This window comes from Eutrigla gurnardus, assembly GCF_963514095.1.
Source record: "Eutrigla gurnardus genome assembly, chromosome: 10".
NCBI classification, from domain to species: Eukaryota; Metazoa; Chordata; class Actinopteri; order Perciformes; family Triglidae; genus Eutrigla; species Eutrigla gurnardus.
The window spans coordinates 11,564,917-11,588,291 of record NC_139924.1 but is presented as its reverse complement, the minus strand read 5'-3'; the positions used below and the strand labels follow the sequence as shown (position 1 = coordinate 11,588,291).

The 23,375-nt window shown below is 43.3% G+C and overlaps 1 protein-coding gene across 10 annotated transcripts in view; it reads left to right on the top strand.

Annotated features, from left to right (window-relative positions):
* myo18ab (myosin XVIIIA b) overlaps positions 1 to 23,375 on the top strand; it is a 123,775-nt gene that overhangs the window by 97,548 nt on the left and 2,852 nt on the right. For 7 of the 10 annotated variants that reach the window (XM_084019376.1, XM_084019375.1, XM_084019372.1 and 4 more), the window contains 8 exons: positions 4,870 to 4,986; positions 6,917 to 7,000; positions 8,913 to 9,050; positions 11,254 to 11,439; positions 11,587 to 11,726; positions 13,484 to 13,528; positions 19,268 to 19,390; positions 21,053 to 22,555. In XM_084019376.1, the coding sequence (XP_083875502.1) occupies positions 4,870 to 4,986; positions 6,917 to 7,000; positions 8,913 to 9,050; positions 11,254 to 11,439; positions 11,587 to 11,726; positions 13,484 to 13,528; positions 19,268 to 19,390; positions 21,053 to 22,547 (2,328 nt within the window). In that variant the 3' untranslated portion in view covers positions 22,548 to 22,555. The remainder of the gene's footprint in view (positions 1 to 4,869; positions 4,987 to 6,916; positions 7,001 to 8,912; positions 9,051 to 11,253; positions 11,440 to 11,586; positions 11,727 to 13,483; positions 13,529 to 19,267; positions 19,391 to 21,052; positions 22,556 to 23,375) is intronic. The other 3 variants (XM_084019379.1, XM_084019377.1, XM_084019371.1) reach the window with 2 other exon arrangements.

Sequence of the window (23,375 nt, the reverse complement as noted above, 5' to 3'; positions counted from 1 at the left end):
CTCAGCCTCTACAAATCTTTTTTGACCTCTGTGTTTTTCTCACTGAATGCTACGTTCCCATGGCAATCTGCTTGCACGTGTCGGCCGAACGGCCTTCTTTCCCACTCGTCACATTTCGGCTTCTATTCAATCGCCTTCAATCTCACTCTGTGTAATCTCCATTTGCCTCCTCTCCTGCCTGTTAAAGAGAAACGGATGTCTGTTGAAACATATTGCTGAACCTAATTTGAATAAGACGTGGCACCTTCAAAAGTTTGCTGCGTGTCTTAGAAAGGTGAATAAAATATCCACAGAGAAGTGAAGGGTAAAGATAATTGAGTTGACACAGCTGCGGGTCAGGAGATATGGATGGATACAAGAGGATGTTCCTTCTGTTAATTTGTTTTCCTTTTTTTTCTTTTACCCTCTAAAGGAAAGATGGAGCACATAAGGATATACGTATGTGCACTTACTGAAAATGGCGCTGTCAGCTCTTTTCATAAAGTTTTACTTATTTCTGAAATGAACTGGTGAAGAACTAACGTCGTAGTAATTGTGAAGCAGCATCTTGGAGGCTGGATTGTGCCACTAGAATAATTTGTTTGTTGGTGTTCACGTACAATCGTCATCAGTATATATATTTAATTTTAGTTTTCACTTGAAAACCAATCTGTCTTTAGTAGTGTTGTTGACTGATTCAGATCCAAATATTTTTTTTAGTATTTGAACTCATACTACTCTACCCCAATCTACTCTACTCTACTCTATGCTACACTTTTCTACTCTCCTCTCCTCTACTCTACGCTTCTCTACTCTACTTTATGCTACTCTACTCTAGGCTACTCTACTCTAGGCTACTCTACTCTACGCTACTCTACTCTAGGCTACTCTACTCTAGGCTACTCTACGCTACTCTACATTTACATTAAAATTTAGGTCATTTAGCAGACGCTTTTGTCCAAAGCGACTTACAATAAGTAAGTCTACTCTAGGCTACTCTACTCTAGGCTACTCTACTCTAGGCTACTCTACTCTACGCTACTCTACTCTAGGCTACTCTACTCTAGGCTACTCTACTTTATGCTACTCTACTCTAGGCTACTCTACTCTAGGCAACGCTACTCTACTCTAGGCTACTCTACTCTATGCTACTCTACGCTACTCTACTTTATGCTACTCTACTCTAGGCTACTCTACTCTATGCGACGCTACTCTACGCTACTCTACTTTATGCTACTCTACTTTATGCTGCTCTACTCTAGGCTGCTCTACTCTATGCTACTCTACTTTATGCTACTCTACTCTAGGCTACTCTACTCTAGGCTACGCTACTCTACTCTATGCTACTCTACGCTACTCTACTCTAGGCTACTCTACTTTATGCTACTCTACTCTATGCTACTCTACTCTATGCTACTCTACTTTATGTTACTCTACTATATGCTATTCTACTTTATGGTACTCTACTCTATGCTACTCTACTCTATGCTACTTTATGCTACTCTACTCTAGGCTACTCTACTCTAGGCTACTCTACGCTACTCTACTCTAGGCTACTCTACTCTAGGCTACTCTACTCTATGCTACTCTACTCTACGCTACTCTACTTTATGCTACTCTACTCTAGGCTACTCTACTCTAGGCTACTCTACTCTATGCTACTCTACGCTACTCTACTTTATGCTACTCTACTCTAGGCTACTCTACTCTATGCTACTCTACTCTAGGCTACTCTACTCTATGCTACTCTACTTTAGGCTACTCTACTCTAGGCTACTCTACTCTAGGCTACTCTACTCTATGCTACTCTACTCTACGCTACTCTACTCTATGCTACTCTACTCTACGCTACTCTACTTTATGCTACTCTACTCTAGGCTATACGCTACTCCACTCTAGGCTACTCTACTCTACACATAGCGAGTCTCCTCTACTGGTTAAAACCTGGCTTTATTGAACCCAGCTTTATTGGCTGATCTGGAGACAGCTGTACCGAACCAAACCCCCCTCCTCTAAAACCAACGTCCCCAGACTGCAGACTGAGGAGAGGCATATTAGTGAAGAGTAGCCGTTACCCTTTCAATTAGCATGTGAACCGCTTATTTTATTTTCGGAACCACATGGGTGGCAGGGTCCAGCTGGGGAATCATTTGTTCCGTTATAAATCCGTTTGTTTAGCAGAAAAAAGGATTTAACAGGTATCAGAGACCAAAGTTCACAAGCGTGAGGCCTGCCCAGAGACTTTCGTCCGCACAACGTTAGCATCTGATGCTAAGGGTGGCATGCTGATTGGCGTGCGAGTCACACAATGGCGAGCACAACCTGAGTGACGGTGGAGCTGGAAGATTTGAATCCACGGCATCAACCAGATGTGTCGGGGAAAGGAAAAGTCAAACGGAAGCTCATCAGTCCTGCTGCTTTAAACAGCCTTTAAAACAGACATTTACATTACAGTTATAGCAAGTTTATTTCTATTGCACATGCTGTACACAGCAGCAATTCACTGTGTTTTACCCAAATAACAAGGATCAGAATAATGATTTGTCAATTGCCGTTAACTGCTGTACATATTCTTTCCCAAATAAGATCCCATGGTGGAGTAAGCCTCTTCTGTTACACACGTATGCATGTGAGGGGCTGGCGCCTCAAAAAGCGGCTTCCTAACACTTCTAGTGGTCATTAACTTCACAGGGAATGTTTCAGTGAGTCCCCTACTTAATTCCGAATAAAAGCTCCGTGCAGCTTTTGGGCCTTGTATTCTTCATCTTACACGCTGATAGGCCCCTATTTGACAAGCCACGGAAGGCTTCATCTCAGCTATCATTTTGATTTGGTATCCGGTTGTTTGGTGAAGTTTAGAAAAGTGTATCACGTGAAAACATCCAGACGGCGGAAAGCAAAAAATCAACTTAATTGTTTTCCCAAAACGCATGATCAATTTAGTGGGAGGTGGAAAAGATGAGCGCGTCACCAGCAGTTTGTCTTGAAACGGTGTGTTTGAAGAGAATCTCTGCCACACACAATCAGCCTGCTGGGGAAGTAAGAGGCTGCTGGTACTGATGACAGGAATGGTTATTACATAAATGGAGGGTTTTTGATGCAGCCACATCTTACATCGCCATTCAACTGAGATAAAATCATGCAAATACCATTTCTTTCAGATGGCCCGCCGTTTTTACCCACTTCTCCTGCCGTACCGTCACTGTAATTGCAGTGTTTGGAGAAAATTGTCTCGCATGTTTTCGACAGCTTTATTTTTCCACGGAGAGCAACTGCAACTTGAGAGACAAAAAAAGGAAAAAAAGAACAACAACACAAACGAAACAAAAGAGCCGAGCCCCGTAATTGGGTTGAGATTGCACTGACAGCCTGTTGTTAAATGTGTTAAATGAAAGTTTGATGCATTCTGCTGTCATGTTTTTTCAAGCGTCCATCACAACATTTTCCCTGCGCCGCCGAGCTGGAGCCGCTTTCAAAGCTTTTATCAGCACTCAGTGAGGCCAACGGTGAATTTAAAAACGGAAAGTGGGATATGTAAATTAATTTGCCCTAGATTCCACACGGATATTTTTAGTTACTGAAGTGCACCTTGGCACAACTCAACATTTGGTGGTATTTATAACAATAGATAGTGTACAAATAGATCTTCACCTCATCATCCCAATCCATATTTGAAGTCTTGTGATTGATGTGGGTTCGTTCCTCATTCTGTCTGGACCGTTTCCTGATAAAATAGATAAGATAAATGCCAAGGTGTCGGCGCTGCTCGTCCCTGACTCCTCATCTACTCGCTATGTGCAAATGGACTCATTAGCCTTTTCACATTGTCACATTAGTCATCATTTATTAATCCATAGCGCCGCACCACTAACCTCCCCCGCTCTTTTGTGTATTATCCCAGTCATTACATAAATAGGATTACTTCTGCACCGTCCCTCCCGTCAGCTGAAGGTACAAGGCAGTTGCTGCTAGCTTTTAGCCTCTAATTGGATATCTTGGTTATGACTGGGGCCTGAAATGACCCCTATTGAGCCCTGAGATAAGAGGGAGGCTGTGTAGGAGCTAATGAGGGCTCTCTTCAGAGGAAAGCCTCTGTTGTGCACCTCTAAATGTATATTAACCCGTGTGCCTGCAAAGTATTACTACATTTGTATGGATTACCTCTAATTTTCAGTTGGGTATGGCTGCGATGGTATAGTGGCCAGAAGGTGTGATGTGGTTGAAAAATGGTTAATGTGTTTATAATATATGATTTATTTGTGGACATTATACAGTTTCTTAGCCTCGTCCTAAATCATCCCCTGCTTTATGGTCCATTTGACTGTAAATGGACCACAGTTTATGAAATGAACATGTCTTGAAACTAGAGATTGAGACCATAAACTCGTGTCTACAATGTTTACTGAGATAATAAATGAAGAGAGAAGTAGTTTTCATGGACTTCTATAATATTAAAGAGGAGGCTTACTAATGCTCTTAGTAAAGTTATTGCGCTGTATTGATAGTGTATATAAAACGTTTTTGATCTCTTCGACAGGACTGGTATAAAATGCGCTGATCTTGTGCACAGATGATTCTGGCCTTGCTTTTGTATGGTTTAAGAGCTCTGTCCTTACTTATTTATTAGGGATGTTTTTGTGTGTTATTTTCCTATTTCCACAAGCAGCACTGCACACAATAACAGGTAAATGTTGTTTGTGTGCTGCTGATCAGTGGTTCAACACACTAAAACAAAATCCTCTGTTGTCCCATCCAGACATGTTAAGCATTGATCCAATATGATTTTTTTTTTCTCTTTGTAAATAAATACTCTAGGAAATGTCTAATTTTGTCTGACACAGTTGGGTCGGTCTTTTTACAAATGTCTTTGATTCTCTGTGCGTCCCTCAGCTGGAGGAGCAGCTGAGTCGTCTGCAGAGAGAGAAGAACGACCTGCAGTCCAGGATGGAGGAGGACCAAGAGGACCTGAACGAGCTGATGAAGAAACACAAAGCTGCTGTGGCCCAGGTCCACTGTTCTCTCTCTCGCTCTCTTTCATACACCAGAATAACTACATGACCTGACCTGAAGCATCCATTTACTTATGCAGCTTTATTCTTTAAATTGATCACATTTTCACATTATTATAGTGTTTTATTACAAGAATCACTTAAAAAAAAAAGGCTTTTAAATTTGAACCTTGTTATACTTCTGTCTAATGTGTCCGCCTATTATTTTCCATCTTCTAATTTTGTTACTTACGTCAACTTTAATATGAAGACTTAAAAATGAAATGATGCTCAGCCCACAGTGCAATTAAAACTCATACACACAAGCAATCGATGAATAGTATAATAGAAAAAATAATCCTATAATTCACCAAGTCAAAAAAAGGATTCAGGGTTTGCTGTTAATTTAGTTTTTTTAATGCAAATGAAATAATACGTAATCATTGTGTGTATACATGATATAAACATAAGCATGGACCCACTCATTGAAAAAGAGCACAAATATGTCAACAGGGAACGTTGAAGTGATTCTCAGCCAAACCCAGAGCGGTTCTGATCAGTTCTCCAGCTGATGCTGTGTGTCAGACACACAACTGAATCATCCATCATGGAACAGCTGGGTGACATTGACTGGCTGCAGTATGATTCGAGCAAAGATTTGCCCAACATATCAGCGAGCTGATGTGTCAACATTGGCCAAACTCACACAAACACACACACACAGATACATTTCTACATCGCCAACAGTTCCTCCACACTCCTCCAACCAAGATTAGAACATATACTTATCGCACACAAACACACACACACCTTAACATAGTCGAGCCTGCAAGTTCCACACATTGTATGAAGTCCACCACCATCATCATGTCAGAAAGCCAGCAAGCTAAAATCCTTGGATCAAGCCTCACATTGAATTGTTTTAATGCCATTCATCGCTGCCAATTGAGGCATTTTTTTAAAATGCGGTGCTTTTGGGCTCACACCCATTAGTATTACTGTAGCTGTACATGCAGATGAACAGCAAGTGGAAATGAAAGTGGAGCAAAAGCGCTTCCTTTCCGTTGCTGATGGAATGATGAGTGATCTGCTTCCACTGGCTCAAATGAATCCATCCTTCCTGTCTAAACTGAAGCAGCTGAATTCCCTGTGGTCCTGAGTGCTTCATCTTCGGCAAAAAAAAAAAAGCTCAGATATTTCACCCAGGTCACATTGAAATGATATTTATTGATGTGCTTTCACCAGACTAAAAATGTTTTTCCAGCAGATGTTTTTGTCTCGGTCATGTCTCTATGATGTCATCATGCTTTACTGGCTCTAGATGGTCATTTTATTGTTTGGCATTTTGTGGAATTGTGTTTTTAGAATTGTGACGGCATTTATAGTCCGCTTTCGGGATGGGATGATAAAAAAAACTCACCCAAGGTGATCGTGGTGAATTTCCATTATCGGGATAGTTATGAATATTGTCACAAGTCGCATGAAAAAACAGTTTAGCTTGTTATCATGGCAGACAAGTGAAGAATGATTTTAAGAAACAAAAATATAATAAGTTAAGTTAAAAGAAATAAGTTAAAATATATAATAATATTAATATTAAACAATTATACATTGTATTTGTTTATAATACATGATTTAAACACTTATTTATTATAAATAAACAATAATATTTATTTATATATTTTTTATCCTCAATACATGCAGGAAGACCATATGATTTATGATCATCTTCTTTAAGGTTATTTAATTGTTTTTCACACAAATAAGATGTCTTTTTGTGACACAATATAAATATATCATATGGTCCCATGTCTCGTCCTCATACTCTATAATTGAGGATCTACTTGTAAGAATGAAACACTTATTCATTCTTCCATGAGGTGGAACAAAATCCGCCGACAGTATCATGTTGCTCACTTCGCATCTTCCCTGTGTTTGTATTGTTTCAGTCGGCCCAGAACCTGGCTCAGATCAGTGACCTACAAGCCCAGCTGGAGGAGGCCCTCAAGGAGAAGCAGGAGGTGCAGGAGAAGGTAGATGCTGGTTTTCTGCTCCCAGCATGCCACTGATGTGACAAGGACCTGTATTCCCTCTAAAATCAAAACAGGCAAAAAGATACTGTATGGCTCTAAAGTGTCTACGTCAGACCAGTGGAGGGAACCAGGAGGCCGGGGTAACAAGCAGGAATCCAGCCCTGTAGCACTCACTTTTGATTGCCACTCAGTAACTAATTAGAAAACAGCATTTAGTTCCTTTGTTATGCGTCAGTAATCTCCCACTTCCTTTGTTTTGTGGAGTAGCTGGTTTCCCAATCAACCAAAGCTGATCATCAAAATACCTGCTGTGATGTAAAAGGGAGATATTAGACTGTTGCGAATGGTATCTGTAAGTATTTGTTGGTGATGGGGACAATATCCATAAAGCAGAGACGTAGCACCAAACTTCACCATTCTATCTAAATAATTTAAAGATCAAAGATAATATCACTTCCACTAAAGTTGTTCATTTGGTAACTGAAGTGCGTAAATGACAGAACATTAAAAAAGAGAACTAATCTTTCATTATACAGTACCATGTTATGTAAATCTTGTGGTTCCACTGGTCTTTTCAATGCGATTTTTGTGATCAGATGCGGCATCAGTAGCAGACTCAGCAGGTCTCAGCTGGGCTCCAGACCTGGTGTCACCCCTCTTTCCTTTGCTCTCCTCAGAAGAGGAACTCCTGTGTGTGTGTGTGTGTGTGTGTGTGTGTGTGTGTGTGTGTGTGTGTGTGTGTGTGTGTGTGTGTGTGTGTGTGTGTGTGTGTGTGTGTGTGTGTGTGTGTGTGTGTGTGTGTGTGTGTGTGTGTGTGTGTGTGTGTGTGTGTGTGATGGAGACCTACGTTTGATAAATGTCCACATACTGTCCTCACTGAGATCTGAAATGTGATGAAGGCACTTGCAAATGACAAATTCAAAATGTAAACAATACTTTTGTGTTTGATTTGACCTCTTTATTAGGATTTCTTTAAACTTTTCTTTTTAAAAAATGAAGTGGAACGCTGAAAACGAGAAAGTCTTCGGCAAATAATTGAACAACCTGTCAACTATGACAACCTGATGACACTTTCGGTCTCATGTTGCAGTTATTGAAGTTTCCTCTGCTTGCTGCCGCACTGTTGAGAAAACACTTGAAAGCATGATTGTGCAGCGCTGCATCAGCCCTTTTCCTTTGCACTGGTGCCTTAACAAATACAACCCTTGGGGTAATTGATGTGTCATTCAAGCAGGATTGGCACTGGCAATATGTGACACTGATGGCTAACTTGGTTGCCCAACTCAGACGAGCAATAATGATGAACATTCTAGTGGTGTCATCGCTGTGGTGACGGCTGCTGCATGAATCTATTTCTCCATCAGACAGAGCTGTACCTGTCGAATCAAACCCAGCAGAGACGACGGGGGATTAGACCACTAACCCCTTCCACCTGTATTGTAAAGGGCTGTGATGTCCACATATGACCTCAGGTTAAAGGTTTTGCCGAGGCTGGTTCTATGCCATCATGCCAGATGTAGTCTAAGCTTAAATTATTTGAAATTGAAAATACTTCAAATGCTCTACCTTGAGCCATTGTGACTCAAGAGGCTCAAGGTCTTTTATGCCACTAAACGCAGCAGGGGATTAGCTCATGTGCAGTATTGTGCTGAGAGAGTGTAGTAAATTATGCCCAGTTACATTTTTTGGACCAATAACAATTCAGTGTTATCTGCATAGCTGTGAGATCGATCACTGCGCAAACAATTGCAGCGGTAACATAAAGGTAGAAGAGTCGTGCACTCCCTATGGCACGTCTACTCCTTGTGCTGAAATGCTTTGAGTCCAAACAACAACAAAAAGCTCCAACTGAATTCTAGCCAATGGGTGGCGCTCAAGTATAGTAACCAACATGTGTACGTTTGTGTCTTAGATGCAAGCCCTCCAGAGTCAGCTGGAGTTCCAGGAGCAGTCCATGGTGGAGAAATCCCTTGTCAGCCGCCAGGAGGCCAAGATCCGTGAGTTGGAGACCAAGCTGGAGTTTGAGAAGACCCAGGTCAAACGCCTGGAGGTGAGAGCTGGAGACAGGTGGGGGTGGGAGGGTGCTGGTTTTGGTAGGCGGCTGATAGAGGAAGCTGAAGCATGTGGAGACATGGGAAGAGGTTGGTGGGAGGGTGATATGTGCTCCTGGGATCAGAGGTCGACAAAGGTCACACTAAACTGAAGATAAACAGCACATGTGCTGTAACACCATAACATTTCCGATCAGCGCCAGTGGAAACAACCATCCCTGCTTTACTTTGTCCTCTAGCTTGTGTTCCTTTCACTTGACAATACCATTTGTTATTGTTTCATTTTTAAATGATTTCTAGATTTTGCCCGGGACAAAAAGCAGAAGCGAAGGCTAAAGGTTGCCATCTGCACTCTCCCAGGGAGAAATTGAAATCCTCTCTTGCCCACTGATAAAATGACCCTGCACTCAATTCTGCAGGTTCAGTGCAGTAATTACTAGCTGTGCAATGTGCTCACAGGCAGGCACACTCCCTCTGCTCCGTACCTTCCAAACTCAGAATAAATATATTTATTTATTTAATGTGACTTTTTTTAGCCTGTGGTGAAATGTGCAGAGTTAGTAAAACACACACACACACGGAATAGACTCTGCCTGTTGGTTGGGTTTTTTATGGCTTCTCACCAACATTAAAAACTGCAGTGAGTGAATTTTCTAGGTTGCCTGAGCAGTAACTCTTCAAAGCAGGAGGTAGCAGAACTCAATCAATACAGATGTGAGGAGGAACAGTACAACACCCACTCAGTATGTGAATATGGACAGAAGACTCGCTGCATATTAAAAAGACATATATATATAAATAGGATTTAATGTATAAGTTTATGTGTAAAGCAGTTACAATACTGCTGAACGTGTAGCTCCTGAAAGCCTGCTTCAAAACTCCAATGCATTATTGATACAAATAACGTCATCAATAGTTAATGTTGTTTTCTGACTGTGCTCTGAAGACGTGGTTATATTTCAGTTATAATTCTGCTACTACTGCTGCTTTTATTGTCATTTTCATTCTATTCGATCCACTGCTGCTGTTATTATTGGCAGTAATAATTTTCTCCTATTATTTCTGCCATTACTGTTACTGCTTGTTATTACTGTTCTCATTTAATGCATCATTTTTGTCTTATGGATTGACTATGCGAGCCTGAACAGGGTAAGCAGTGTCAGACAACGGATTCATGGACATATATACTGTTTATATGTCTGAGTTAGTGACTTCTTTTAAGTCTCTTCGGCTGATAAAATTGTCTGACCGATAACAGATTGTAAAACCGTCTGAGCCAAATTAGTGATTTGGGTTATATAAATTGAATGGAGTGGAATCGAGTGTTGGAATCCCATGCATTGTTTCAGGGCCTTCTTGGAATGTAGTGACTTTTAATATGATCTGATTCTCATCAGCCACAGTACTGAAGTTTGAACCAGGGATTGGTTGATGCAGAACTTTGAGGGCCATAATCATAAGGATACTGTTCATATTCATAACATTTTAGCCACCCGTGGTTCTGAAAAGTGAAGCTAACTCAGAAATGTGTTAAACCTGCATTCTCTCTACTGGCCACCAGGGGGAGACTCCTCTGGTTGCAAGAAGAAGTCTGATTGCATAGACGTCTATAAGAAAATTATCCTTCTTCTCACTTGATTTATTCCAAAATGGACATGAGCGGAGTCTTGCAGCAAAGGCTTGCTTGAGAGGGAGAAGGGAGTTTGTCACGGGTCAGCCGTGGTTGGAGAAATATCACAGCAACCCACTTTGGAGGCGGGTCACGAGCACTTTGGCTGGACTCTGGGCTCCATCTCGGACGCAACTTGGCACAACTCTGTGCGTTTAAACTGGTAATGCAAACCAAATCAGTGTTGCATGGTTTGACTATGCAGCTAAGAGTGCCAATGGAAAAACACCCTTAGTGAGTGTAACTGGAAGTGACTTGAGCCATCTTCGGCTGGTTAAAGGCCAGATGTGCCGCAGCATTTTGGACCACTTGCAGCGGTTTTACTGGGCATGCTGGGAGCTCTGCCAGAAGGGGGCACAGTAGTCAAGGCGAAAGAGAACCAGGGAGTTGGACAGCGTACTCAGATAGGACCTGATCCTTCTGATGTTACTTATACAACGTGGCAACTTAGCACATGCAACATGCAGAATGCAAACATGTATTTGGTATCTATGTGGCCGCATTGTTGAAGCATCTGTCTTTTTGCTGTCCAGACCCTTGTATCTCGTCTCAAGGAGAACTTGGAGAAGCTCACGGAGGAACGGGACCAGCGCAGCAGCAGCGAGAACCGAGAGAAGGAACAGAACAAACGTCTGCAGAGACAGATCCGGGACGTCAAAGAGGAGATGGGTGAACTGGCCAAGAAGGAGAATGAGGCCAGCCGCAAGAAACATGAGCTGGTAGGGATGAGACCGACCATAACGAGACGGCTTAATAACAACTATCAGTGAGCAAGCAGCACTGTTATTTTAGTGGAACCTGCAGAGAATCCATCAACAGCAAATCAACCTCTGGTCCTGGTCTGCTGACTCTTGTCTCATTAACAGGAAATGGACATTGAGAGCTTAGAGGCGGCTAATCAGAGCCTGCAGGCAGACCTCAAGCTGGCCTTCAAAAGGATCGGAGACCTCCAGGCAGCCATCGAGGACGAGATGGAGAGCGATGACAACGAAGACCTGATAAACAGGTACAAACAAATTGTCTCCTAGGTTTGGGGTTTTTAGGCTCACTAGCTTCATCCACAGCTTTCAGCAGAATCTCACAGTCTTCTTCAGGGGATGAAGGTTGCTCAGTTGTCATGAAGATGATTCAGCTGAATGAAAATCAGCAAAATGTTCCTCTGAAAAACATTAATATCATAGTTTGACAAAGTCATTCTGACTACGAGTTTCTAGAGCTTTCAACCACATCTCATTGTCTTCATCAACAGATCCATGACAACTCACCAGAAAATGATTCTCTGATTGTTGTTGTTATTATTCTTATTGTTATCATTATTATTATTATGTGGTTATCCACAACTTTGTTTACTTATCCAGAGTACAAGTTGTTTTGTATATTTTTCTAGGTCATTATTTAATGAATTTGCACATATTTGTCGACAAACATCTGGATTTTGCAGCATCAGGCTTGTATCTTGTAATGTAGATTATATGTATCACTGTCATAGTCACTGTCAAGGGCCATTTAGTGGAACCACTGCTCAATATAAGTCCTCATTCTGCCGTAATAGGTTGCTGGGGTCAGACAGTTGCGTTGTTGAACATCAGGTCGAGGTTGTCTGTTTCCATTCAGCCTGTACGGAAACAAAAGCAACAACCTGCTCACCAACTGTAACTGTCAACCCATGCATTAGCCAAAGAAGTGCTGGACAAACACATATACAAATACAGTTGTTTTCAAGAAATAGTCCCTGCACATAACCATCCCCACAATCGCAAATGGACATTTCTCTTTATATGCGGTTCAAAGAGTCGAGAAACGGCATCAAATCAGTGAGCTTCAGAGGTTCACGTTTGAACTTCAAACAGAGTCAGACCAGCTGTTTCCCTGCTTCCAGTCTTTGTGCTAAACTCGATTTTTCTTGCAGCTGTTAAAGTAACCACTGCATCTGCAGGAACATTTTAATCCTTTTATAAATTTGTATTAATTAGTCAAGTAGCACGATCTTTTCACTCTCTTTCCTTTTCCTTTCTTCATGCCGAAACACAGGGGATGTGATCGTATCCAACAAAACAAAAGGTTAAATGGTAATTTTAACATGCTAGAATCAAATCCCCCTTTCAGGACCATGGATAGCGCTGCAAGTGTGTCAAAACACTCGTTTAAATAGAAAATGATCACAAAATACATTAAGGCAACATGCTGTCATCATAAATGTAAAAAGGCTACAGCATCGGCTCCTTGTCAGACTGAGACGGCAAGACTAATAGCTGGTTTGATGACGGACTTCTGTCTTCCTTTCCTGATTTCTGTGGCATGTCGCCTCCCTTTCTCCCCCATCTCTGCAAATCTCTGAGCAGAAGGGACCAATTACAATTTTCACCAATCCAATCCCTCCAGATAGTGGATGTTCTGGTAATTTGCTACACTTATTACACCTTTACTGCCCTTCCTCCTACTCACCTTATATAAACAGCAGTTACCCAGCTGACCTCAGGTTCAACTCCACAGGGCTGTTTTGTCCAGCAGTAGTAAACAGCTCTGTGGTCCTTAGAATATGCTCATAAGATCAGGTGGCGTGCTGAGTCAACGCACCGACAAACAAAGGGAAAACAAAACCGGGTCATCACAGCATCTGCCATGACACAAGATATGTTTAAGGACCATTCAGTTTGTGTGTTAGTTTTGACTTCTTGTTTCCTGTTTTTCTTTTCTGTTGTCTTATGTTTTTCTGTGTTGTCTTTTCCTCCTTGTCCCTCCACTCGTCGTCATCACCACCAGTTTGCAAGACATGGTGACAAAGTATCAGAAAAGACAGAACAGAGCGTGAGGACCTTGAACTTATGTGTTTGATTTTTTTTGCAGCAGAAGCAGCACTGGAAATGATGCAGTATCCTACAGTCTTTGAACATCTAGTCGAGAACTTTATAGCAGAGAGAGAAAACCCAGAGTTTAGTTTTGGTCCAGTTAGTCCATCACTTCTAGCTGTCACACTGTAGAAAAGCACTGACATTTGAAGGAAAAGACAGAAAAAGTAGAAAAGCACCTGGCATTCTTGGCAAATTTTGTTGTTTGGTGATTTTCCCTGAGTCCTCTGATAATGTTCATCTATTGCAAGAAATCCTGGGATTTTGGTGCTGAATCCCAGCTCAGTTCCAGATCCACACATGTCGACCAGCTCAAACAGGGAGATCCAGCGATACAGTAAATCCAATGCTTTGATGTTAAGGCTTGAGGATAATGCATCATCAACAGTGCTCAGTTCCCTCAACCCCCCGTTGACTCCGCTCTCCATTGCATGCTCTCAGATACTGGGTTGCATGAATACCACTGACAATATGTTTCTTAAACCCCCAGCATGAAACAAGCCACGCTCCTCAGATTGTCTGGTTAACCGCTTTGCAAAGCTTTGAATCGAAAGGCACGAGCATCGTGATCTCCCTGGTTCGTCCCCCCTTGAGGCCGAGATCCTCCTCACGGTTCTCTTTCACCGCCTCGCCTCGGTCTGAGGGCATCGTGTCGGACACGGCTGTGTTGTGTTTGAACAGCAGTCGGCGTCGACTCGGCCTCTCGCTCCCCGGGCCATCTTAATATTTCATCACGCACTCTCGAGCTGAATGTGACTCGGCGGTGGCTGCCCTCCTGACAGGAGAAAGAAAGGGCGTGTTCCTCATCAATCTTTGACTTGCCCTTGCTTAATAATGCACAACCCTCAAATGTCTTACAAAAAGCCGCCTTGCTCACCAGGCGAGCGGCTCACACGCGGCGTTAACCTCTGGCTCTCAGCCATCCCGGTCCCCGGCCTGTAAAGGGATTATTAATCAGAGCTGCGAAGTGCAGTGTTTTGATTGGTAATGAGCTGTTAACATGGCCACATTTGAATAGAAAAGCATCTTTCCTGGTGTTTGGATAAGACATAACATCATTTTTTTTAATCATGTAGCTATACATTTGAATATATTATTATTGATACAATTTAATTAGTTTGTATGAAGTGTATAAAGCTGCTCTAAAATACATAAACTCCAGAAAGCCATATTGCTGGAGAGCTTTTGGCTTAAAATATCACTGAATGATATTAGGGTTTATTTGTTGTTTTGCAACAACATAAGGGTCTGCTTTGTAAATCATATTCATTGTTCTGAGGACACGTCAGGGCCTAAAAGGAAGGCATTTGTGCTCTAGATTGTTTGGTTTCATTATAGCGTCTGTGCTCAGCATGGGACAAAAGTAAGATGTCGTGTCACGAATATGCTGCCAAAATAATTGCTATTCACAATATTATTCCGATAATCATCAAAATATTCTTAAAAATCTTAAAATAGCACTTAAACATACTGGAATCATTTCACATTTAGTTAAAAAAAAAACGAATATATTTATTGCATCACAGATCAGACACATGTTTTTTGGTGTGTTTTAACTGAAAAACAACCAAATAATCTTAAGCAGTAGCAGCAGTATCGAACAGGAGCTTCTTTAGCACAATAAACAGCTGACTGTAGCGTTAAATGTCAACACTGCTCAGTTTAGATCCTAAATGTTGCAGAACGTTCTTCTTTAATTCCACTGCTAACTAAGCGCTGCCTGTCCTCGGCTGGTAACTCGACTTTGTTTACTTGGTGTCTCGAGTCACTGCTGGCTTAACTGTCAATCAAATGTGCTCTTGGCCGCCAATTCAGAGGCATGGAAGATAAAAGAACATTACTGGTGAATCTCCAAAGACCTTCTTTCCAACTTTAAAGTGTGATGACATTTAAAATGAAATTAGCCTTAGCTCAGATATTTCACCACAAGAAGGGATGACTTCAGTTGGCTTTCAGTAGAACAAATACGTGACTGTATGCGTTTGTGCAACTCGTGTTGCACTGAACTGACTCCTCGCTGCAGTATCATACGTTCGCCGCGCTACCTTTCCCACGCTCACGCTCCCCGACGGTCTCCGAGGAGGCGCATATGCTTGAGCTCCGTATCCACGGGGACGTCGACACTTTCATACGTCGGAGGCAGAAACTGTGCTGTCTATAAGACCTGGGGACACGGAGCAGCGGAGCAGAGCAGGAGGATCCATAGAAGCTAATGATGAATGTAATAGTGTGTAACAGAGATGTACAACCAATGGCAGCAGGACGTCACAGACAATTAATGTCTCCTCGGCACTGTGTTTGTTTGCTTCCCCCGGGCTTCCGGCAGGGCTTAACTAATGGTACGGTGGTCAAGGACATAAATTGTGGTTGACACCATGTGTGAAGTGCGCAATTACATATGCCCACAATTGTGGTTTAGGCTGTAGCCCTGAGAGGTCTCTATGTGCTCTGAATGTTTCATGGAATTTTACATCGATAAGAAAGTCACACAATATACGGCGAGTCGCAGCTAAAGGTTGATGATTGTCTTGAACATGTTTAAGGAGCCAGAATGCAAAGTCCTGCTGTTTGTATGCCCGACCACGCTTGTGTGTAGCTCTTTGTGGACGGGAAGAAACGTTAAAACAACCCAGGCAGCAATTCTGTTTCTTAATATATTAGGTAAAAACATTTCAAGGAGAAGTTAAACATCAGAACAGTCATTGTCTAGTATTGCTGTGTTTCTCACTGCCATTACAAGGCGAACAAAAACCTGAACTGCAATAGTTTTCCCATTTTCATTTTCCCATTTTCTCAAGGCGGTGGTTGTTATTTCTAAATGAGTGTTGCCAGTGAAGACAAAGGTTAACAGACTCCTTGAAGAGGGCTGTAGGAGAAGGTTGACTCCTTCTGAATGTAAAAAGGGTCATATATGGAAGGGCATCTGCGACCTGCCGTTCAGGCGTCCTCTCCCCTCCTCGAGTGATGTTGATCCAGTCTTTTCGGAGTCCAACACGCCAAAGACAAACACACTTGGCTGCTCTGTCATCGGAACAGTAGGCAGCGTAAAACCCCCAGATTGTCTAACAGTAGAGGCATGTTTTGCAAAGCTAATTACAGCTTAAGAGTCCGTCGCCCCTCTCTCTCCTCCCGTCCCTCCCTCCTCATCCTTGGCATGAATGCTCTCCCAGCATTGCCGTCCAAGGTTATTGTATTCCTTAAAAGCTAGTGGGCTATGGATTTGGATCACACCAGGCACGCCATTATTTGAAACCTTCCCTTTGAAATCCAAGAAGCTTTTGTCTCTGACTGCTAATGATTTTAATTATAGGTGGCGCTGGGCCTCTGTGAGCCGGAGGAAAGAAGGTTTTTCTCTCTCTCTTCCACGACAAGATGGGAGGCTTCCCGAAACAGATGCAGAGATGTCGAGCCACCGCTCTGATGTCTCTGTCGGACTATTAAGCTGTAACAACTTAATTTCACAGCGCCACACAAGCACTGGGCTTTGACGGCACTTAATGAGTGTTGCGCTCTTTTCATCCGTGTCAAATTTTATGACAAGCCCTCTATTTTACTCCATGGCTCGCAGTGGTTTGTGAATGCGTAATGATAATTGAGAGGGAAAACAGTGCAGCGCCCAGCTGTGCACCAAATCATTCTGTCAAGAAGTGAAATTAGGAGTGTGTGCGTGCATACGCCTGCATGTGTTCGGTGCAGGACGGGTAATGAAAATAATTTCCAGATGAAAGGTAAATCTGGACACGTTCTGCCACACCGCTGTGCATTTCAACTATCGTTTTTTCATAGCTGTTTTTGCCATTTATCATCATTGGTGAAAGAAATTGTTATAGAAATAAAAACGTTTCTCTCTTTCACAAAGTTTTAATATAATCTTTATGAGGTACATGGTAATGAACACTGTTAAATCTGAAATACACACATGATATAAACCTGCAATTAGTCCTTTTCTCTTTGATTCAAGTCCTGCTGCCCTTCACAGCTGTCACAGGTTTCTCTGTAAACCAGCTGCACTTCTCTGAATGACTTTGTGTTGATAATCGTACTCCCTAACAAAAGAATCTCTATTGTTCACCGTTTTATTCTTTCATGCCAACATATTCCAGCCAAAAAGCCATCAAGAGAACACCACTAGAGAAGTATCCTCCAACCAGCACCATCACACCAAATCCCATTTTGGAACCGCAATTAATTGAACACGTTTGTAAATGGAAAAGTAGGCGCACAACCTTCACACAGTTCAAGGCCCTAAAACGTACTCAGAATTAGGGCTGTACAGTTAATCAAAATGTAATTGGGATTCTGGCTCCCCACAATTAGATGAACGGTCGATGTTTGAAATGCGTGCTCCACTCGTGGAAAATTCTGCTGCAGAGCAAATCGAGCTGCGGGATATTCTGGCTTCACTCTCGTGGAGCTGTCATGCTGCTACATGCGCATCCGACGGCAGCGAAGCTCTCCTGAAGGCTGCAGTCCAGAGTACAGGAGTGATATTACCTCCGCTATGCTACCCGTCTGCTCCCTGTCGCACGACACAAGAGAGCAGACAGGCAGCAGCATGATACACTGGATTCAGGTGTTCTTCTTTGATGGAAATGTTTGTAAATTAGCAGGAATGTCACAAATCATGGAAGTGAAAGCAGGGTTTCTTTAAATGTTAAAGTGTAATAAAAATATTAAAATTATGGCCATAATCCTGCAGCGCTATTCAGATACAAGGTTGAGGGAACTCAAAACAACACAAACACTGGGCTTAGTATGTCCCTGGAAGTAAGTAAAATATATTAATACAAATTTATTTTTTTTATAGATACAATATACTTGGGTATAGATTTTTGATTAAAAGTGTCCATTGTACTTTTATTGCTCATTAAATGTTAGTTCTTCAAAGAGTACTCCGCCAATTAAACATCGCACACGAAGAAAACGATCCACATCCCAGCTGACATCACAAACTGAGGGCATAGAGTTGATATATGTGGGTCTCATGAAATACATTATGAATTCTCATTTGAGGAAGTGAAGTCTAGTGATCTTGGAGTTTGAGAGATCCTGATATCTCCAGGATATGAAATCTGCTGCTTCGATGGTAGACATTCTTTTCCAGATCTATCTCACAAGTTCCCCCAAATTATGGATTTGCAACACTAAATCAGTGTATTACCCCTTTACAACAACATGAAGATTTAACTTATCACCTTCCTCTTCGTTTCGGTAAAAGCAGACTTCTTCTTTGTCACTTGTGTATGAAGTTATCACACTTCCACCTCCATAACTGAAGCTCTAGAGTTGGGTTGGTTCCTGGTGCTCCTGAAGGAGCTTTGGGAGAGTAAAGCGTGAATGTTTGTTGAGCACCAGCTAACTGCACGGCCGTGACACTGGAGCATTCCTCTAACGGTGAGAAGTTGCCGTGTGGTGTTTCCATCTATGCAGCACTTTGTGGGCCTGGTTGTGTGTTACCGGGGTTTGAGCATGTGCTGTCTTTTATCCCGTGTACAAGTCTCAATCCTTCTGCTTCCACTAAACTCCTCCAGCCTGTTCTCCATCCTCCGGCTCCACGGCTACAGAGACGTACGGGAACATTCCTCCCAGTGTTCACACTAACATTTCTTTGAGCTTCTTCTCTCCTCTGTGAATGACCCTATTTGACCTTTCCTCTCACCTAGTCTCCCTCTGACTTGTTCTCCTGTCTCCTCACCAGTCCGGGGGATTCAGATACAGACTCTGAGTTGGAGGATCGCGTGGACGGAGTGAAGTCCTGGTTGTCTAAGAGCAAAGGTTCCACCAAGAACCTCTCTGATGACGGCAGCTTCAAGAGCCCCAGGTCAGTACAGAGCCGCTGCTATCACCACCCCACCGACCGCTTCTCTGGATCAGATAGTTGACATGGTGTGGCCTAGAGGAAATAAAGCAAGCGGAGTCATTGCTGCTATTGCTTAAACATATATTTATGTTTAAGTAATAGAATTGTTGCCTGCTGGGTGAAGAGGGGACATTTCTTTTTCTAAAAGCAAACCACCGCCACGTTAGATTTATCGACATACCCAGTGGCCAGCTGGCGTAGTCCACCTGAGCCGGGCTGAGATTAATGAATCTGTCTACCAGTTGACAGCTTCGATTGGCCCAGATTTGTCTCCTCACCAGAAGATTTAACTGCCCTCCGTCAGCTGAGCCACTCCCCACTTTAAAAAGTTGTGAGTTTTTAAATCTCTGGTCGCAGCGTGTCCCGACAGACAAACACTGACTGATTCTTGCCAATGCTGCCCCTCGTAGGAGCTTTCAAGTTCAACTGACTTTCATTTCCACATGAGTACATTCCAATTATCCCCCGTTCTTTCTCCAAAAATGTATCAAGTTCAACATATTGTTTGAGCTTTGATATGTGAAACATTTTCTGCCAGAATTTTCACCAAATGATATCCTGAAGAGTCTGTGACTGTGATTATCTCATTAAAAAAAAATGGTTGAAGTCACATGTTCCAGTAAATACGACAGGATCATTTTCCACCAGAATGCAAACTGTTTGCGACCACTAATTGTTTTTCAGTCTGTTTTCTTACCGTAAACTTCAGCCTCATCAATTTGGCATACTCATAGAAACAAAGTAGCACAAACTATCTTACCTCTAAAAAAATATATAAATCCATTTTCCTGAGCGAATCTCCTTTTTTCCTGTATAGCAGCTGTAGCTTTCTAGTGTTAGAAGACATTCTCTACTTCTGTATTGTCGGGTGCTTTTGCTTGGGGTTCAGTAGCATTTACTTCATTCTGATCCAGTAGGGAATGCATTTAGCAACTCCTAATCCTTGATCAAATCTATTTATATTTAGGTTCCAACAAGGTCGAGCAACAGCAGTCAAACAGTAACTTTATATTTATTAACGTTTCGTTTCAAATTCTCAACACCACCAGTCAACCCTTCCTTTCCTACCCGTGGTAACGCTATCCACCGTGGTCCTGCCGTGATGCCGGACCTTCTCGTCATCACCATGATTAAGCAGCTCACAGTGGCCTTTAGTTTGTCCGTTATGGGCTCCTGTAGAAACATGGCGGTGCAACATGGCGGACCGTCAAGTGGACCTGCTCCCTACGTAGATACGAAGGGCTCATGCTAAGCTAACAAAAACACAGTCTTAGTTTTAGGTGGTTGTCACAAATGAAAACATAGTTATGAATCCCACTTACTGGCCCTTTAAGTTATTCTAGTTTTGCGTATGTATCTGCGAACGCTAACGTTTTGGAGCAGGGAAAAACCTTGTTACTCCCTCGTTATTTAAGGTTAGGATCTCCAGTTGCACTCTCCATAATCTTTTCTTTTCCATTACTGTTTTTCTAAATGTCATGACATTTCTGTTTCTGTTTCAAGTTTCACTCATTTCTTTCTTCTCCTCCTTCACTCACCTCCATGTGACCCGATATCTCATCTTTGTCATTCTCTCTCCCACTGTCTTCCTTCCTTTCGTCCTCCACTGTTGCTTCTTTGTAGATTTGCTGTAAATGTAGACGCGAAGGAAGGGAAAGAGTGGAAAGAGGGTAAGGAATGGCAGAAAGAGGGTAAAGGGGTGGAGTCAAGCAGGCCGGTGTCGGTGATGAGCTCGCTCAGCTACAGAAAACGCTCCAACATGGATTCCATCGGTGGCAAAGGGGACGCCCTCTTCAGCGCCCTCAAGGAGAACGCCGACTCTGAAGAAGCTCTGTCCGTCCGTAAGCCTAAACCCAAAAACTCGGATCTTCAGCATGATGCCTACTCGGTCAGCTCCAGGAGGAAGTCCCAGGCCGGCGATGACATGAATGACCGAGACTCGGTCATCTCCCAGGCCTATTCAGAGGCCAACAGCCGAGCCCGGAAAGGCTTGGACAGCCGCTGGGGCGACTTCGACAAAGAATCTGTCGTTTCATACGCTGCACCGAGTCGGGCCTCCACGCGACTCGGGCTAAGCCCCGAAAACGATGCCAAGTCTACCGTCGGCTTAGGTCTGTCGAGCCCTGTTTCACGCCACAGAAGCGCCTCACGCGTAGATGAGGGCCGAGGCGGGCGCTCACTGTATGCCAGCAGTCCCAGCAGCCCTTGCTTTAGCAGGCGGTCTGGGGGTCGCAGTCCCGGAAGCGTTAGCCGAGCTGACTCCCATATGTCGCTGGCACGCAGCTGCCGACTGAGCGAGTTTGACGTGGACATGGATGACTCTCGAAGCGTGGCGTTCACCGAGAGGACGGCGTACAGTCCTCACTCGTCCACCGGCCGCAGCATCTCCATGCCGCCGCCACAAGCCAGATCATCAACTACTGACGACCCAGTCGATAACCTGGACATCAAACCAGTCAGCCATCGCAACTACCTCGACCCTGACCTGGAGAAAGCCATCAATGAGGTGCTGAGTTTCAAGCCTATCAAATTCAAGCGTACGAGCCTGGAAGACTCTGAGGGCGAAGAAGAGAAATCCAAGGCTAGTAAAGAAGACAGGAGCGTCCAAAATGGAGACCGCAGTCGCCCTGCCAGCAGTCTGAGACGCTCTGCGTCAGCAGTGGACTGCATGAGATCGTCCCGCAGTGGCAGCAGCTGCAGCAGTCGCCATCGCAGCAAGAGCAAAGGCAAAAGCAAGAAGAAGAAGAGAAGCCACAGCTCGGAGTCCGACAGCTCAGGAGACGACCGTCGGCACAGGAGCAGCTCCAGGAGGTCGTCCAAGAAGTCCAAGAAAAAGTCCAGGAAGAGGGACACGTCTTCTTCCTCGTCTTCTTCCTCGTCGTCAGATTCAGAGTCGGACTCCGGCTCGGATTCGAGCTCCGGCGCTTCCACCATTTCCTACCGGAGCTCCAGCAGTGTTAAGAAGGCCCCGGGTCGAAAGGCATCCAGCCCAGAAGAGGAACGAGAAGCTCAGCCACAGAGAGAGAACAAGCCCGCCGACAAAAAGGACGACAAGAAGAGGAAGAAGAAGGTGGACAGCCTCATGATGAAGTACCTGTACCGGGCGGAGAGTGACTGAGCCAGCCAGTAGGTGGTCGCCTGGGATGAACTTACATTTGAGAGTGTTTTTGAAGCATGACGTGACCTAACAGACACTCTTCTCACTCAGCAAATGAAATGTTCTCCGTTCAGTCCGACAGGGATCCCACTAGAATTCTAATTCACAGTTGCATTTTGGATGACGCGTGTTGGGCATGCTAACAGTTTTTGATGTGTACTACTTCACCTTCTCGGGTTCAAGTTAAACAGTAGTGACCACAGCTTCAATGGCTGTCTTTCCACTGGTTTAGTACGGCTTTCGTTGAGAAGTGAAGTGTAGCTGGTGAGACTTGAGCTGCACCCTGAATGTTAACTCTGCCTTTAATCACTCCCGGGATGTCACTTTGATTTATAGCCCCAGACAAGTAAAAAATAACAAGAGTCAAGTAAGAGATACAAGAACACATTTCTCCTCCAGCAGCATGACTGCAGGTAGAACTGAGCACTGATTAACAATAACTAGTCATTCATTTCAGCTTACAGTTAAACAGCTGGGCTGGCTCTATGTCCACTGGTGATATCTATTAGACATGAAGAACAAAAATCATTAGTAATCACTCGTTTTTTTTGTGTTTTTTTTTCAGGAGCTTTGTGACTCAATTAAGCTTGTTGCCTTGACGACTCTAACATTGTGATCACATCTGTGTCTGGCATCCGTTTAGTCCCTTAGTCTCCACGATAACACAAAGAAGATTTGCATCCGGTGGTGTTGTACCACAGCGCATGAGGTTTTTTTTGTGCCAACTAGATGCAAGAACAAATGTTAAACTCACAACATGCACAGTTAGCTTGTGGTTCAACTCAGTTT